Consider the following 18,163-nt stretch of genomic DNA (forward strand, 5'->3'; position numbering starts at 1 on the left):
GGTGGGTGGGTAGGGGGTTTATGTATTCAAATTATGACAGAAGAATGCTGATGAAGATGAAAAAACCTATGATAAACCGGTTGCCGGTAAATTATTAGTTGACGAGATTATCTCAACCGTTAGATTGGATCTACTTTTAGTAACTTTTCAAAATTTTCAAGTCTAACGGTAAGTTTCTACCTGCTACCTGTTATTACCGGTTCTTTTTTCCTTTTTTTTTTTTGGGTTTGTAATCATAAATACAAATATTCATTTCTTAATTGTTTAATCATAAAAACCAAAAAAAAATTAACATCATTCATATAAAGTTTGACCATGTGTTTTGTCATTGTTTTTGTGGAAAATATTTAATTTTTATAAAAAATTGTGATTTATATTCAAAAGTTCTAAAAAATATTAAAAATACACTTAAATTTATTTTATTACTTTATAATAAATATATTTCGTAATAAATTAAACTCATAAAGTATAAGCTCTAGGTCTCTTATAAAGGAGTGAATAGCTTGTAAACGTGTGGTATTTTTATAAAATATAAAAGTTTAAGGTTATTTTTAATTTTAAAAAAATTTCAAAAAATAGAATTTGGTCCAATATATTTAATTTGAATTTATTGTAAAAAAATGACAAGTTATATGGTCAAACATTTTTGCCATGTTAATAAATTTGAATTTACTGTCAAAAATATTTATCAAAAATGCCAAGTTATATGGTCAAATATTTTTTGCCAAGTTCTTTTTTTTTGTTTAATAGTAAATATATCACAATCTTCTATAATTAAACAATTTATTGTATAAAATATTTGGAAAAAATATATATAATGTTGTCACTTTTCAAAAAAAAAAAAAGAAGATGAATGTTTGTCTACATATATCGTCGATTTTTAATCAAATCAAATCAAAATATTTATCGATTTGATTGCTATTAGTTTAATTTGATTTTTAAGAAATCTAATAATATTTCTCTTCTTTTTTTTTAACAATATACTTGTGACACAATATTATGCCTAAAAAAACAACTTATCCAAATCTCCTCTGCATTATTATTCTTGGTGTTCAAAATATACCAGAATTTCAATATATGGAAATATTTATAACAGAAAAATTCATAAAAAAAGATTAAAGAATCATAAACAAAAAGATTTCTACTTGTTAAATTTCTATATTTTGCTCTACTGGAGTAGAAATCTCTAACGGTAAAATCACTGTTGATGAACCTGTTCCTTTCACACCATTTCTTAAATCCTATAATTGCAAAGGTTCTCGAATCCCATGTATTCATCGCGTTGGATCTTCCCAATCATATTTGATATACCGACTCCACCTGTTAAAACGAAGAAGCAAATGAATGCAGACACGATGAGTGTGTGTCTCCTTTTACAAACAAGCATACAAGTTTAAGTGTCTACTCATGCAGACTCTAAGTTAGATGTCAGCTGGTGTCAAGTTACTCGATACTCACCTAGTGATATGGCGCTCACAAAAATTGTGAAGGCAAGGATGAAGATGATAAGCGATGCGCGTCCTAATACAATAATCAACCTCCTCACGACATGTTGCCCAACGAAAGCAGCAATAGTTGCCACAGCAACAAAGTAGAGAGCTATAACGAAGATCCAATTATCAGTTCTGCATTGTTATGAATGAGACAGAACAGATGTGTTTTGTGTTCATACCATAAGGAACTGGGAAACGCTTTAGAAGGTAATACTCAACCACGGACATTGATGAGGAGAACATCATCGCAAAGGTAGCCGTAGCACTTGAGACCTAAGTAAGAGATATGATACACGTTAAGAGAGATGTGAAATGAAAGCACGAAAACCAGATGACAGATTGGTGATGTTCTTTTCATGTTAACTTAACCTGAGGAGGGACGCCGAGCTCCAAAAACAATGGACCCATGATAAATCCTCCACCAAGACCAAGAAGTCCACCAACCATACCAGCTAGTATACCAAAGGAGCAATAAGCAATCAGTTGTGTCACTCGAAAATCGGTGCCATCATCTCCCTTGGATTGAATCCTTCTCCATCCTTTGTACAGGCTAATAGCTTCATAAAAAGATACCCCAACAGAAACTGGGACCTGCAGGACGTTTCATACCGATTATAAGAATTACTTTGTGTCTTAGAAGTTTGCTTCAAACATAATTTGAGATAACCAATACAAACCTGCAACAAATTCACCACCCAGTACCATACCGAGCAAGTAGATGTGTAAATCTATTCCAAACGTACACGGCCAGTGAGTTTCAAGATTAGTACTAAAGCAAAAAAAAAATGATAAAATTCAACAGTGTCACTCCTATATATTGAAAAAAAGCCAAAACGATAAGAAATGAAAACCTTTCCAATTTGCAGTGCTAGAAATGCAACCCAAACAAAGCAGAGAAGTCCAAATTCCTTCCAGCAAACGTTCTCCACGATAGGAACCTAAAATAACATGGCTTTATAGAGTTATAATATCAGGAGAAATATAATTCTCCTTTCGAGAGTTAGGATAAGTCACCCGTGGTTCAGCTGCACGCTTGGCAGCACCATTGGCTGGACCGCCAGGAAGGAGTTTGTATTCTGCTTCATCACGCGTGCCTGGCATAATGCAACAAAGAAACACTCTAATCTCCACGAGAAGGAAAATCAAGGTCAAATGCCCTCTAAACTTTTAATACAATAGAAACTTCATTTTCCTAACCTACCATTTGTTCGTAAAAGTTTAGCAGCAGCCTCCTGAAGTGACAAAAAAACAGATGATTAGAAAAAACCCAATACCTCACATGCATGACTAATTGAACACCGTCTTACTAGAATCTGACTCGATAAATAATCTCTGATATTAACTTCATGTGTTAGAATGCATATGAAAGAACCAATATAAGATTACAGATTCTAACATGCTATAAAAGAACATAAAGTAGTGTTCGATCACTGATCACTGCATCGCAAAACCAGGACATTCCGACAATATAAAGATGATAACCTTTTTCACAATAGTTTCTTTCTTCCATGTGTCAACCCCTCTTAGAAAGGCCTTGGTTGACGTGCCTGTAACAATCGTTTACGATCAAAGTCGTGTAGGAGTAATAACTTAAAAGCACCAGTTGCATATTATGAGAGATGCTTTACCAAGGAAGAGAACAATTAACAGAACCGTAACCATCCAATCTGCGAATATCACATTGAAAGTAACTCCAATACTAATGCCAAGCATCAACATAGGCTGAATGAGCACAGCCAAGTCATAATCAATAATAGGCATGGCGATTGTGGGATGCCTGAGCTTTAAGTTATAGTAAACAGTAGAGACTGCAGCTCCCATGATCATACCTGTCAACCGGAAACAGAAGCGAAGACTCTCTTAACCAGGAGAAAAAAGTTCATAACAGAACTTTTGAAATTGTCCTTAATCTTACATTTTGAAATTGCTGTAGCTGATTTCGGATCAAATCCGACAATAAGACTAAGCATTGGTACGAATATACCACCACCACCAACACCACCTACACTCCCAAACGCTGCGCCCAAGAATCCAATCGTGGAACCAAGAACAATTTGCCATCCAAATTTCATATCCTGCAATGACACCCCATATATCAACAGAGATCAAGGTGGTTATAAACTTAAAGTGCTAGTCCATACGAGGCACACCATACGTCACATATTGCATGTGTTCAACAGCTCAATCATAGCTCAGATTCTCCATGGAGGTCGGTAGCACTCTGCTATGTATAACTCTCAAATGGAAAATTAACATACTAATTTGGAACATTAACTCCACATCAGCTCAGTTACATATGGACATTGTAGTTTTGTCCATTCGTTGGGTTCCTTCTCCTAATTTTGTTCATTTCTAACTGAACATCCAAGCTACTCTCGATTTTCTTGATGTCGAATAGTAAGCAAGCACACATCATGACATGCAAGTTCCATGGCTTCTGAAATAAAGAGAAATGAACTAAACATTGCCTCTAAATATACATGGAAAAAATAACTAAGTGTTCCCTTTCATGCATACTAATAACTTTTTTCCCTTTTGGTTAAGAGTTGCATTCACTCTCTCGTAGCTCGATCATGAAGCTTATCTTATTTGATCAGTATTGCTGATCAAACAAATATTCAAAAAACAACAACAACAACAACGTCTATGCCTCAAACGCAAACTAGTTGAGATCGACTATATGAATACTCAACATCCATTCTGATTCATTCCTATACTCAACAAACTAATCAGTCATGCAAAACTAATGATACTTCCAACCTATGTTGCTTGGACGCTGTAGTGTGTGTCCGATCCTACAAAAGTAGTGTATGTTTTATCTTGATTCAAGTTAAAAGAGTTCCAACTGTTCAACAATCAACATGAAAATTCAAACCAATAATTCCGAAATTTACCGGCCAAACATGTTGATAACCAGATTTATTAGGCCTCCATAAGAAGTTGGCTACAGCTGAAAGGTAATCTGCATCTGAAAGCTCAGATGCATTTTGTTCAATAACGTCCCTCTTGATTCTTCTTTCTGCTGATACAAAAACAGCAGCTAATAGAAAACTCCATAAAATTGACAAAACTGGCCTTAAAATCTTCAATTTTCCTCCAAATCCCTCCATTCCAAACAAAGATTACACCTTTTCTCAAAAAAAATATCAAGAAACTCCCTTTTTCACCTTAGCAAACACTATGCATACACTATATATCTTTCTTTATCTTCTAACAATTTAAAGATTACACCTTTTCTCAAAAATCCCAAAAAAAGAAAAAAAGAACTACCCTTTTTCACCCTTTTCAAACACTACACAGAATATATATACTTTTTCCTCAAAAATCCCAAAAAGAAAAAAAAAATCAAGAAACTACCCTTTTACACCATTTCAAACACTAAACACAAAGTATGTATCTTTTCTTTATATTTTAACAAATTTCAAGAAAACAAAATGTATATTAAACCAATATTTTTAAATTTTTTACTTAGAAAGTGAGGGATCAATTAAAGATTTGATTGGTTGATGAGAAATGTTACAACCAAAGAGAAAGTGAAGTATAAAGATTGTGTCTTTGAAGAAAGAAGAGGTATTGTGTGGTGTGAATGGAGAGGAAATAGGAGAAAATGAAGGAAAATAGTGAAGGAGAGAAATGAAGTAGAAAAGAGTGGATCTTTGGTCTCTTTGAGTCTCATAATTTGAATGCATGATAAATGCATGAAACAACAAAGTTTATGAGTATCTTATTGAATAGTTTTAATGAAATAATATTATTCAGATAGATCGTATCGTTTCGTATCGTTATATAATGTTACATATTAATAATTTGAACGATAAATCTACAAGAAAAATAGAATACAGTTAGAGCTATTATCAAAAGATAGGATCAAGAATAAAATAGGATTGTTAAATAATAAGTAAAGGTAAAATGATCCGATCACACCAAATAAGTCGTTACGCATAATGGAATTTTTTGTCGCTATCTAATGATTGATTTAAACAATATGATACAATAAAATTTAAGTAGCAATCGAAATAAAGATGGTATTTAAATTAACAATACAACTAGTAACAACCATCTAAACAAAGGTGTAAGTGCTCGTTTAGTATAAGGGATAAAAAATATTTATTAAATAAGATTAGGAATATTTTTAAATTTGGGTGGGTTATTTTAATTCAATTTTGGTTCAAAAATTTGATTTGTTTTCATTAAAACAATCAATGACGTGGCCGAATTATAATTGACCACGTGTCAAAAATGATTTTGCAAAACCACTATTAAAAAATAATGGCATGAATGAGCCTTTTCTCAAACGGTAATGGCATAGATGGGCCAAACTTTTAACGGATGATGTAAATGAGCTTAATCTGAAAGTTCGATGACATATTTGAGCCTTTTCCAAAAATATAAAATCATATTGGTTGCAAAAAGGAAAAAAAGAGGAAATTTTCACATATAGTCACTTACAAATAATTAATATTACTCTCCATAGCTATAGTTTGATAATTACAATTTGTAGCTACATGTTATACGGAGGAGAGAGACGAGCGAGACTGGAGAAAGAGGGGGGAAAGAGCGGGAGAAAGGTGAATTGTATATGTATATTGGTTAGATAAGTGTATATTATACATATGTGTTTGTATATATGGCAAGAGAGATTGGGAGAGGGATGAGAGAGGCGAGCGATACTGGGAGAGGGAGGAGAGAGGCGAGTGAGAGAGGGCAGAGAGTGGCAGAGAGGTGAATTGTATATGTATATAATTTTATATAACTGTATATTATACATATGCATTTGTATATATGGAAAGCGAGATTAGGAAAGGGAGGAGAGAGGCGAGCGAGATTGAGAGAGGGAGGCAAGAGAGAGAGGGCAGAGTGTGGGAGAGAGGTGAATCGTACATATATATATAGGTTAAATAATTGTATATTATACATATGTATTTGTATATCATGGAGAATATACATAAACAAACTTGACTAATTATACAAAGTCGAAGTCAATCCACGTAATTAATATATACTATTAGTCGCTAATGATAATTATAGCAAACTAATAACTATGATGAATATTTAAATAATATAAATTTGCTTAGCCGCGTAATTCTCCCAAAAAAGAACATGTTGGGCCTGATTAGATTGAAGACAGGCCCAATGGACTTCAAACTCAAAGCCCAAATGCTATTAGTGGGTTATAACTTATAACAGATCCAATTACTGACTGATAATAGCTCCGATTTGAAATTGCTCGGAGCGTTCAGACCACTCTCCGCCGCCGGCGAGCTTCCTCCTTTCCGTCTCCTTCTCCGGCAAATCAAGTGGTAAGTTCCTTCTTCGTCTCTTGCTGTCTTCATTTTTCTCTCGCGAGGCAAAAACCCTAATCCATTTGAATCCCGATAATAAGCTCCGAATTGTAAATTGAATTGCAATACTCTCCATGTATAATGTTCCTTGTGCTTTAGTTTCTCCGGTGTGAAGTATAGTTGCATAAGTGTTGTGTTAGGTTGACGGTCAGGCTAAATTAGTCTAACTGTATGAGTACTGAAAACTGAATCCCTTGGAGCTGAGTGTATTCATAGTTAACTGAAAGTTTGAAGATATGAGGTGCACTGATCTGTTTTTAGTAGTAGTAATCAATTTCTGTGAACTCCATGGTTCTCCAGTGACTAGGAAATGAGCTGTTATTTCAGTTTTATTCGATAATGGCTGGTTCAAAGTTGCATCAATCTGCATTTGAGTGTTAATCATTTTTCTGTGTTGTCCTACAACGTTAATTCGGAAATGATTTGGGACAAAAGATGGAATTCTTTATCCTCGTATCGCGAGTACAGTCCTTTGGGACAGTCATATGTTTTGAATCATGTACCAGATCCTTTTAGTTAGAGAAATTTGGATTTTTGGCCATCAGAAATTTTAGCTATTTCGATATCAACCAGTCTAATATATCCTTGAAAGCAGAATCAGGTCATCCAGATGGGTCGTTGTGTCTTGTTTAGTATTCTGGAGAACATGATAATTACTATTTCTTGTTATGCATAATTTTCTACCTAATTTTGTTTAACACTTGTAGAATGCTTCATCAGTCGCTCCTCTCTATTAGGATAGACTCACAGTCACAGAAAATAACAGTCTATTATCACTTGTAACTATATTATCTTCCTACGCATTTTGAACTCTTGTTTACTGTGTGTGTATATTCCTCGGGGAAACAAATTTGTGCCACTCAATATTGATTGTTCTTGCTCTATTAAGGTATCAGAGTCTTCTCCTGGTCAAACACCTAACATGTCAACTACCACAAATTTTTCTCCCTCCGCTCCCCTCATTCCAAAGCCAAATTATTCGTCCTCAAATCCAACTTTGATCATTGGGTTCAACAGGATCAGTTGATCATGTGTCTTTTAATCTCATCCCTCACTGAAATCTTTATGTCATCAAAAAAATAAATAAATCTTATTCCTTACTGATGAAACACTACCTTTGGAGTTCGCATTTCCATGTCCAAACAGATTTGGGCACCCTTGAACACGCTCTTTCTTCACCGTCCAAGAAAAGAATTCTTAATTTGCTCATGAAACTTCAAAATCTCAAGCAAGGCAACCTTGGTCTTGCTCAAACCTCCAAAAAGAAAATTTTTTGTGTGACGATCTTGCAGCAGCAGGAAGAACTTCCTATGAGTAACATATACTAGAGATGTACTAGGTAACTCTGCCTACCGAAGTTAGGACACAAGAGAAGAAATCACCTAGTGTTTTCGTCTCTATTGGGATTTGAACATGAGACCTCATGGTTCTCAAACACTTATTATCTGAACTAGAATAAAGGTGGTTGAGGAGTAAAGTGACTGAAGAATCTAGAGAGACCACAAAGATAAATATAAGTATTAACCTAATGCACCAAGGAGCTTAACGAAAGGGGAGGAGAGCAAAAGTGCAGGAATGCAGCCGTTTTACCTTGTCGTATGCTTAATTTACTATTGTTGGGGTTCATACTTTATTCTCTGTGGACCTAATCCAACTATTTGTTAGTTGTATATCCTGAAGCTGATGAATCGGCAAAGTGTTTTCATCTCTAACATACATTATTATTTGTTATCTTCAGTGTCAGGCTTGGTGAATGACAAGATGAACACTGCAACATCATTATTTAGGAGGTTAAACATCAGAGATCTGGTATCAAGAACACCTACATATAGTGCCCCTAGTGGTATGTATTTCATTGTGCTCTTTCATGAAGCATCGGCTTTCAAAATAGAATTGTTCGATGAACTGATTCAGTTTTAAAAATCTTATTAAAAAAAGAACGGTTAGACTTTATTCCCTGCAGAGAGCTGATTTATATTTCTTTGCATTTTGTACTCTTTCTGCATCTACTAGATGCCATCAATTACTTCATCAAACAAAAAGTTTGTGCAAAAGCTCAAACAAATGACACTAACAAGCTTTGAATTTTCTGATCTATGTTTTGCTTGTGACAACTTCAGATGTATCTGGGGATGGATTGAGCTTGATGTTTAAACGTTGGGCTACGAAAAAGACAGCAGGATCCACAAAGAATGGCCGTGATTCAAAACCAAAGAATCTAGGGGTGAAGAAATTTGGTGGAGAGGTAAGGATTCTCTTCGTTGATTACATAGAGACAATGGAATTATGTCGTTGAAAGAAATTTTGACAAAACCATTGTGCGCCACGCATGCCTTTAAGGCACTTCCTTGCGCTCTTCAGTCTTCTTATTATAATACCGATTTTTGGATGCAGAGAGTGATACCTGGTAATATCATTGTTCGTCAAAGGGGAACCAGATTCCATCCTGGAAACTACGTTGGGATAGGGAAAGACCACACACTCTATGCTCTGAAAGAAGGTTGTGTAAAGTTTGAGCACCACAAGTTGAGTGGTCGCAAGTGGGTTCATGTTGAGCCCAAGGATGGCCATGTACTTCACCCAGTTTACTCGAGTACTGCAGCTCCCGAGCTCAACACAGCAACTTAAGCTTCTCTAACCGTTGAGTCATTCATGGAGCACGAGTATAATAACGAAAACGATCTGAGATCATTTCAGAAAGCAGCCCAGCCCCTCTAGATTAAAGCTAATGAAACAAAGTTATTTTTGCCTTGTATTCTCTAGTTCATATTTCACTTGTTTTGAATCAATGCACTTATTGTAACTGGTAAAGTGCAAAATAGTTCAGTCCGATGAGCTAAAAGAAATAAATAGCATCATCTGCGTTATGCGCATTCGTGTATGTTATATAGTGATGGAACTGTTTCACTCTTAATCACAGGTTGCGGACTCGTATATGCCAAATGAAAAACAAATAGAAAGGAACAATAAGGACTGTAGAAGTTAAGGAGCACCACATTTTGTTGGGCATACAGTAGAGATTTAGCTCCTTCCATTCATTTTTTATTCAGAATATTTTAAAAATAGATATTTTTTTTTGTTAATTTTAATATATTAAAAAAAAATTGTTGTCAATATTAATTATTTATACCTCAAAGTTCTTGTTAAGATTAGAACTTGTCACGTTTCGCATTTCAAAAATTAAGAACTTTGTTTTAAGATGTATTTTTTAATCCTATTAATATAAAAGTAATTGTTTTGCATAATCTTCAAATATCGAAATTTAAAATATTGAGTTAATAGTGTAATTTGACTTTGAAAATCAGTTGAGCTGATTCTCGTAAAATTTTATGTGATAAATAAAAGTAAACAGATGTATGATAGTAAATTTTTTAATATTTTTATGAAATTTTGTGTGACAAATAAAAGTAAATAGACGGATGGTAGTAAAAGTTTTTATTATATAATTATTATTTTTAAAAATACGTGAACAAGTAAAAATGAACGGAAACGAGGATATTTAATAAGAGTGGTAATAATTGGGAGAGAAGAAAGGGGAAGAAAGGGTTGTTTTCATTGGGATTTATTTTGTCAAAAAAGGGTCAAAAGAAAGGCAAAAATTAGCAGCAGCCATCAATATTCAATCTTTCTTGTGCATTGTGTATTAGGTTTGGATTCTTTTACATGTTGCGGTTGTGGAAATGGTACCAAAATTGCTTGGCTTTACATCCGGTGAAGACTCAGGTCATCAGCTCCGGTCTTATATGGGGTCTCGGCGACGTATCTGCTCAAGCCGTCACTCATTATACAGCAAAGAAACACCATCATCTTCATTCTGTAAGTTTCTCCCTTTTTTTGGTGTATTGGGGTTGTTTTCTTGTCAATTTAGCATATGGGGTTTTGGAATAAGGGGTAAAGATTGAATTTTTGGAGGAAAAAAGCGGCATATGATTCATTGTTTCTCGTGTGTGTATTAGTACATGGATTTTTTGGTGATCTGGTAGTTAGTTTGGGCTTAAGTATGTGGATTTTCTTGGAGTTGTTAGGAAGGAAAGAGCAACAACAACCTTGTATGTTTGGTATTTGTATGAGTCCTTGTTTCTGTTGTACCTGTAGCTTGGTGCCCCTTTAGAAGAGAAATCCAAATAAAGCAAAATTTATATGATTTAAAAAACCGACCTGACTAGTTTGAGAGGAAGATATGGTGGTTGTTTTTTAAGTTGAGGGATAAAGAGGTGATGGTTGACTATGTTGCTCCGACTCTCTAAAATTGTTGCTGCACCCATGTTAACTATGTTGCTCCGGCTCTCCAAAATTGTTGCTGCACCCATAGGATATAGTTGTTGTTTTTCCTGTTGAGGGATAAAGAGGTGATGGTTGACTATGTTGGTTGGACTATCAAAAATTGTTGCTGCACTTGTGTCGCATTTTCCGAAATGCACTATTTATGGAGTATCTAACAAGCATCCATCGACGTGTTTGGAGAGTCTGAGCAACATTGATGGTCGAATCGTAGTGAAATGCACTATTTATGGAGTATCTAACAAGCATCCATCGACGTGTTTGGAGAGTCTGAGCAACATTGATGGTCGAATCATAGTGGGAGGAGTTTAGATCTCAATTCTTCCGTACCCTGTTCTCCAGTTTGGACTTATTTATCTGTACCGTAAGGACCTAAGAGTAGTTGGACCAACAAAAGACTATGCTTATCATCTAGAGTTATTTAAATAGCATCATCGACCAATGAGTAGTATAAAATTGACATGCTAGCACTTTGTATATTCTGCAGCCTCCTACCATCTTGCTACAACATTTTTGTTGCTTCTTTTTTGATTTTGTGGCTAGCTCTAGGTTTTAACTTTTATTATGTAATGGAGCTGGCATATCTACTTTGGTACTATTTGCATCTTCTTGATGCTGGTAATGAAACAACTTACTTCATAAAAAACATATTTTTGTTGCTTCTACCAATGTTTGGTTGAAGGAGGGAGCGGAGAAGGGTAAAGGAACGGGGCTAAACAATTTTACTTCCCTTGTGTTTATCCCACTCTCCGAGGTGTTTGGAAATGTGATTTCAACATCCTCCATTCTTCTTCTATTACTTTCTAACAAAACATGCCATTTTTCTTTTACCCTTCCTCTTTTATCTTCTGTCCTATTGCTACTCCTCTTTCATCTGAGCTTACTAATAATCTTTATAAGTGCCAAACTTTGAGTTTGTTTTGCGTGAGGCATGCAGTTTTCACTTTATTTAATAGTCAGAAAATCTCTTTCCCTTGGGCCTTGACAACCTTATAACGAAACCCCAAGATACGGGTTTACAATCCTTTTAAATTACAAGTTGAGGACACAATTTCTTTGTATTGATTATTATTTTACTATTAGTGATTAATTCATCCACAGAATGATAAAATCGGAACGATATAGAGAAGATTAGGATAATCACTTCAAAAGTTCTTGGTCCAAATTTTGCTCATAGATACATTTCTGATTAAAAAAAAGTTCAAAATGAAATATTGACTAGATCCCCTTCAGGAAAAATATTGACAAGGTAAAATATTTAATTTCTTCTATATTCCTCATTTATTGAGTGGAAATGATGTGAACTGCAGAATTTCTGAAGTTTAATTTGTCAAAGGTATTACTCAGAAGAACTTTCATTGTTGTTCAACTCGTAAATAAAAAAGGCTGGTCGTATCCACATTCATTGTTTTTGGCCCTCCCATAAAGAATGTTTAGGAGGGTACTTTTTGATAGTTCATCAGCTTAATTGAAGAACAGTGGATTTGGAAGAATTTGCAAAATATAACTGTAAAACAAACAACATTCAGTGGACTGAAAAACTACAATTTAGTTAAATATATATAAAGGTTAAGCCGGTGTCAAACTTACTTAAAACCCTTGTAAATTCGGATTCACATACAACGATACAGTTCTAAGTTTAAATACATATAAGGTGAACCATGTCAACTAAACTGAAAACCGTTGAAAATTTGGATTCACATACAACAATACATTTTAAGTTTCTAATATAGAGTTCACGACCAGTTTTGTTGTCCTTTCTCGGGATATCCAACTTAATTACTAGTTTTCCTTTACACTCAAATTTTTTATTCTTACACACTAACCTTGTTATTTATGTAATAATTAAACACTTTGGTGCTATATTTTATTGTTTGGTGTTGCCTTTTCAAAACAGGAAATTAATTATTTCAAAACTAGTAATTAATTTCCAACTTAATTACTAGTTTTCCTTTACATTCTAATTTCCTATTCTTACACACTAACCTTGTTATTTATGTAATAATTAAACACTTTGCTGCTATATTTTGTTGTTTGGTGTTGCCTTTTTCAAAACAGGGCATACAAGCTTCATGGTTTAACTGTTTAACCTAATTTCTTTTTGTAAAAAAGCAATAATGGGCTGATTTTTATTGCATCACACACCTTACCTTTTGGTGTGTGCACTGGAGCTCTGCCTTAGCAAGATGAAGCAGCTAGTATAAATAACAGCTAGCTAGGTCAATCCCACTTTTAACAACTCTGAGTTTTGCTGAGGAGTGCAATGCTGATTCAGAATTTTCTTATTATGCATGTTAGATAAGTGGTTGAGTGTTTCTGTTTCAATTAACAGAAAAGAAACAAAATGAAGGACTAACCGTTTTTCGTGCGTTACTGATACACAACTATTTCCTCTGTTTCAATTTGTTTGGCTTGATTCGGAGTATGAGCGTCAAATTAACTAATATTTGGAGAGAATTCGGACATATAATCTTCAACTTTTTTTTTTGAAATAAAACTTTCATATTAGAATTTACATTATAAGTTCTATGAGTCATAATAGTTAACTAATCAAAAGTATTTGGTAAGTATGATCAAAGAAAACATCCTTTGATTGTCCAAATATTAACTACGACAGACAAATTGAAACAGAGGGAGTATCATTTACTCAATGTTTGCTTGTCAAAGGGGGAAGGTCAATTTTCTTTGTAAGTTCTTTCTTCCCCCTCCCCCCATTCTTTTTGTCCTTCGCTACAACCTTTGTTAGTTCTCGTGATTGCTGAAATCTGGACAGATCTGATTCCTTTCTATTTTAGTTGTACTGAAGTTGTTTGCATGAATCTACTCTTTAAAAATTTAGGCAGTCTGATTTTCTTGTAATAGCCGTGTTAGCCCTTTTGGACTGCCTCTGATATTATTTATTGGGAAATATTGTTCTTAACTGCAGAATGAAAATAAAGAATTTGCAATCAACTGGAGACGAGTTGCCACAACGAGCTTGTTCGGCTTTGCATTTGTTGGACCCGTTGGCCACTTCTGGTAGACCTTTCTTTATTCATTTGCTTCTATGTAGGTCACTGGTTTGCCACCCTTCACGGAGTGACCTTGTTTTTGTCTTTGATTAGCAGTATCCTTTGATTAGTAATTACTTCATGGGGTGCATTTCTTTTCAAGGGGTTGTCTCATGTCTGGCATACTGGCATTGTTCTGTCACAGTTGTCAAATGTTCTCTGTATTAAGAATTTACTTGTTTCCTATATCAAATCAGTAAAAGATGTAGTCTCAAATTTACTGGACCTTCGGCCTTCACAACTATCCTCTTGAGGTTTCTCAAAATGGGGCCTTGATGTGAATCAATTTTAATCTAGAATCTTTATATATTAGAAACCCTCAGTAACTAACTAGTAATTTTGAGGTCAATTTCATACTTGCTGCTATACTTTGTTCAACAATTTGTTGCTGCATAACCTTTCAGTAATGCCACAGAGGGGTGTACTCTTATTTTGGCTCTTATATGTGTTGCTATGATTGAACCTTATTTTAAATAAGAAATTTTGGATAGATTTCTTATCTTGGCTTCTGATAAAATGAGCTTCCTGCAACTTTACGTTGGTTAGAAGTAAGATTTTTTCGTTTTAGCAGTAATTGCATATTGGAATTATGTCTTCCTTCGCATCTATCTCTTTAAAGCTTTGGTCAAAGAAGCATTAGAACGTTATTGTGGCTCGTTGGATATATCTTCATTTCTTCTCTTTGAGGACCACAATCAAAATGTCTAATCTATTGATTTATATCACGTCATTGAAGTAGAACGTAGTGGATTTTGGATCCATTTGAACATTTAATAGATAAATACCGAAGTTTTAGTTTAGATTTAGTACCCTATGGTATTGTGCTCTTGATTCTGCAGTTTTCAAGGTTTAAATTCTATCTTAATCTCTGGATGCTCATAGATTTAAATAGTACTGAGACTTGTGCCCTCTTCCTCCCTTTAGTCTGTTTGACTAAATTTATTTGAAGACTTGGCATAACATGATCCAAATCAGAGTCAGACTGAGACTAAATCTTTTCCTGATATTGGATTCTCCTGCCAAATAAACTGTCATTAGTTTGTTAAATCAGGGTCAGACTGAGACGAATTCTTTTCCTGATATTGGATTTCCTGCCAAATAAAATTTCACTAGTTTATTTAGTAGTAGAACCGACAGGCGTAAGTACTTGAACTTGTGGTGACAAAAGCTTTACTGACAATATGCAAAACCAAATAAAAAGGATTTATTGGAATTATGTCTCTTGTAGAGTGATGTTATGTTTTGTTAGGATGTTCATTGGGAACTAACTTTTTGATGTGCTAGAGCATTAAATTACTGTTATGTTGTGACAACTGGAAGTAATATTCTCGAGTTATAATTGAAAAGACTGCAGATAATTTCTACTTCTGTAATGTTTTGGGGTGAATGGATCTGACTATATTATCTGTTTAGGTATGAAGGGTTGGATCGCGTCATAAGACTGAGATTTCAAATGCAACCTAAATCCCTGCGGTTTGTTGCTACAAAAGTAGCACTTGATGGTATAATCTTTGGGCCCCTGGATTTACTCGTCTTTTTCACATATATGGGTTACTCCACTGGCAAAAATACTACTCAAGTTATTGAAGGTGTGAAGAGAGATTTTCTTCCGGCCTTAATACTAGAGGGAGGTATATGGCCTATTGTCCAGGTGGCCAACTTCCGCTATATACCAGTTAGGTATCAGCTCCTTTACGTCAATTTCTTCTGCTTGCTTGATAGCTCGTTCCTTTCATGGATTGAACAGCAAGAAGATGCTGCATGGAAGCAATGGTTGAAAAACATTGTGCGCTTAAAGGAGCAAAAGGAGGAAGGTAGATGATTTCCTTATTTCACTAGTGATACACCTTGGATTTGTTAATCGGGAATAGTGATGTTAGTTATAGAGACATGTGAAGTATTTACAGGAATCTTGGAGAGTGTCGATTTGGAAATTGGTAGTTCGATTCAGTAAAAGTGATAGCACTTTGTCAAGCTACACTTTTATCGATTGAAGCTTAACATAGCTATTATGGTCCCATCTGTATCCACTCTACATTTTGATTGATACTGTTCTCCTTAGTTCCCACCCCCCTCCTTGCTCCTGCCTCATATTTGACATTTGAGGTTAATTTTGAGAATGACATTTTCCTTTTTATTGAGAAATTGAATTCGATTTGCTATCAAGCACTGATATCTGTTGTCTTTGTTAATGTTATATTTTGTTCTTGGATGAACTGTGATGGGCATGGCTGAGGTTGAGCAATATGTTGTCCGATTTTCGGTCTTATGGGACTGTATCTAGCAATCTTGGCCATGAATATGGAAATGTAGCCAAAATGTAAGATGATAACATGGTGTTGCAGCAAAATTAACTGTTTAATTTGTGAATCCTTTGTGATGGCATATTTTTGCATGCTTCAAAGAAATAATTGTAACTGTAAAATTATTCAGCTTTATAAATTGTACTACTACTACTACATACAGACAAGAATTTGAACATTCAACACTCAAATCATTATAAAAACCACTTGTAAATTATATTTGAGACATTGCAAACTGAAAATTTTCATTTTCTTCACAATGTAGAATATCAAAGTAAGATGGTTTTACATACTCTTTGAAGTTAAAATGAATCACTACAACCCCTCAATAAACTATACATAGTTTTAGCATTAAAGGTACACCCAAAAACATGCTACAGAAGAGGTGAATCAACATCCATCTGTAACACTTCCTCCTGCTCTGCAAAATTTTCAGAACTTGCATCTGCAGGGACAATTTACTTCATAAATATTTGTAGTAACAAACTATATACAGAAAAGAAAGTTATAACAACATGTAGACACTCGCGCTCACTCTTGCTTCAACGGGATGAGTCAGTCAAAAACAAATGAACAAGGAACCTGTGACGTAAACCTACTTCTGCAAAATGAAGTTAATAATGTAGTACCCCAACGTCCAAATACACAACAAATGGAGCGATGGATAGCAAGAGGAACAATCTTTATAGTTACTAGTAAAGATGCAGAACAAAAAGTGTGATGCAAAAGATAATTAAGCAAACATAGACTTAAGAAAGTCAAAATCTGTGGGGGCACATGTTAAAATTATACCTTCTATGTCTAAAACAGAAGGTGCAGCTACAAATGTCATCTGGATTCTCTTTGAGTAGTTGGTATTACTGTGGGGGGTATGAAGGTGGGTATGCAGGTGCCGCAGGAGTGAGAGTATAATCATATGCACTATAAACAGCCTCCCCTCCATATGATCCATGATAACTCCGCACTCCACTAATTCCAGCTTCTTGAAGTGCATATCCATATTGTGGAGCAAGTATAGCCGGACTTTGGGTGTGAGTACCGCTATAAGCTGGAGCGTATGAGACCGAGCTAGGTGCCTCATATACACTCTGGCTGGTGTAGCTATGTGCCCCTGTATACCTAATTGGTGGAGCCTGATGTGATTGAGGAGGATTCCTGGAGCGGAAAGGTGTGGCGTTTGACGATCTTCCAGATTTAACAGGCCGAGAGGTGGACGGGCCACTGGACCTGCCAGTGCCACCTCCGCGACCCCGCTTTTTTGAAGGCTTGCTCTCAGGAGTTGTGCCTATTTTCTTTTTTGCCTTGGCCTGCTCCAACTCAGTCACCCGTTGTTTGAGTCCTTCCAAAGTAAATTCTTGTTCAAGCTTGTGATCTTCCACACATTTTATTAAAGCCTTAGTAGCTTCCAACTCTATGCTGTTAGCTTTGTCCTGAGAAATAACTCAGTCTTATCGAATACTGACAAACAAATATATAAAACACAGAGGGAAGACAGAAAGAACAATAGAACAGATTCATAAAGTAGACACAGGAATAACTGAGTATCTCACAAAGGATTTACAGCAGAAGGCACTTGGACAATTTTGAGGTGGTGCTTAACGTCTACGGTGTGTACCCTCCTTTTACAATTTAACAACAAAATAAACTTTTTTATGGAAATAATAGTAGTCTCCCCCCCCCCCCCCCCCCCCCCC

At 35.1% G+C, this 18,163-nt stretch overlaps 4 protein-coding genes across 5 annotated transcripts in view; 2 read left to right on the forward strand and 2 right to left on the reverse strand.

Moving 5' to 3' along the window:
• Positions 1-1,040: 1,040 nt before the first annotated feature.
• Positions 1,041-5,100, reverse strand: LOC107004049 (sulfite exporter TauE/SafE family protein 3-like). The gene is made up of 12 exons (XM_015202266.2): positions 4,388-5,100; positions 3,409-3,568; positions 3,122-3,322; positions 2,976-3,040; positions 2,695-2,725; positions 2,508-2,587; positions 2,345-2,431; positions 2,171-2,221; positions 1,863-2,084; positions 1,673-1,766; positions 1,459-1,599; positions 1,041-1,320 (listed from the first exon to the last, which is right to left on the reverse strand). Exons 1-12 carry the CDS (start codon positions 4,601-4,603, stop codon positions 1,235-1,237), a joined length of 1,434 nt encoding a protein of 477 aa, XP_015057752.1. The 5' UTR covers positions 4,604-5,100; the 3' UTR covers positions 1,041-1,234.
• Positions 5,101-6,673: 1,573 nt separating this feature from the next.
• LOC107003168 (50S ribosomal protein L27-like) lies at positions 6,674-9,749 on the forward strand. The gene is made up of 4 exons (XM_015201442.2): positions 6,674-6,793; positions 8,574-8,678; positions 8,956-9,080; positions 9,230-9,749. Exons 2-4 carry the CDS (start codon positions 8,597-8,599, stop codon positions 9,461-9,463), a joined length of 441 nt encoding a protein of 146 aa, XP_015056928.1. The 5' UTR covers positions 6,674-6,793; positions 8,574-8,596; the 3' UTR covers positions 9,464-9,749.
• A 609-nt stretch (positions 9,750-10,358) lies between these two features.
• Positions 10,359-16,339, forward strand: LOC107004726 (protein Mpv17). The gene is made up of 3 exons (XM_015203047.2): positions 10,359-10,651; positions 14,043-14,134; positions 15,580-16,339. The coding sequence occupies exons 1-3, from the start codon at positions 10,499-10,501 to the stop codon at positions 15,986-15,988; spliced, it is 654 nt and encodes a 217-aa protein (XP_015058533.1). The 5' UTR covers positions 10,359-10,498; the 3' UTR covers positions 15,989-16,339.
• A 349-nt stretch (positions 16,340-16,688) lies between these two features.
• LOC107004724 (FRIGIDA-like protein 4a) overlaps positions 16,689-18,163 on the reverse strand; it is a 5,837-nt gene continuing 4,362 nt past the window's right edge. Inside the window, exons 4-5 of one of the 2 annotated variants that reach the window (XR_001454779.2) lie at positions 17,262-17,899; positions 16,689-16,914 (exon numbers count right to left, since the gene is read on the reverse strand). Coding sequence is in view for 1 of the 2 variants with exons in the window: in XM_015203046.2 (XP_015058532.1) it covers positions 17,327-17,899 (573 nt within the window). In the remaining variant the exon portion in view is untranslated. Of the gene's footprint in view, positions 16,915-17,113; positions 17,900-18,163 lie in introns of those variants that run through there. The other variant, XM_015203046.2, reaches the window with a different exon arrangement.

Source organism: Solanum pennellii, chromosome 11, assembly GCF_001406875.1.
Source record: "Solanum pennellii chromosome 11, SPENNV200".
Classification (NCBI taxonomy): domain Eukaryota; kingdom Viridiplantae; phylum Streptophyta; class Magnoliopsida; order Solanales; family Solanaceae; genus Solanum; species Solanum pennellii.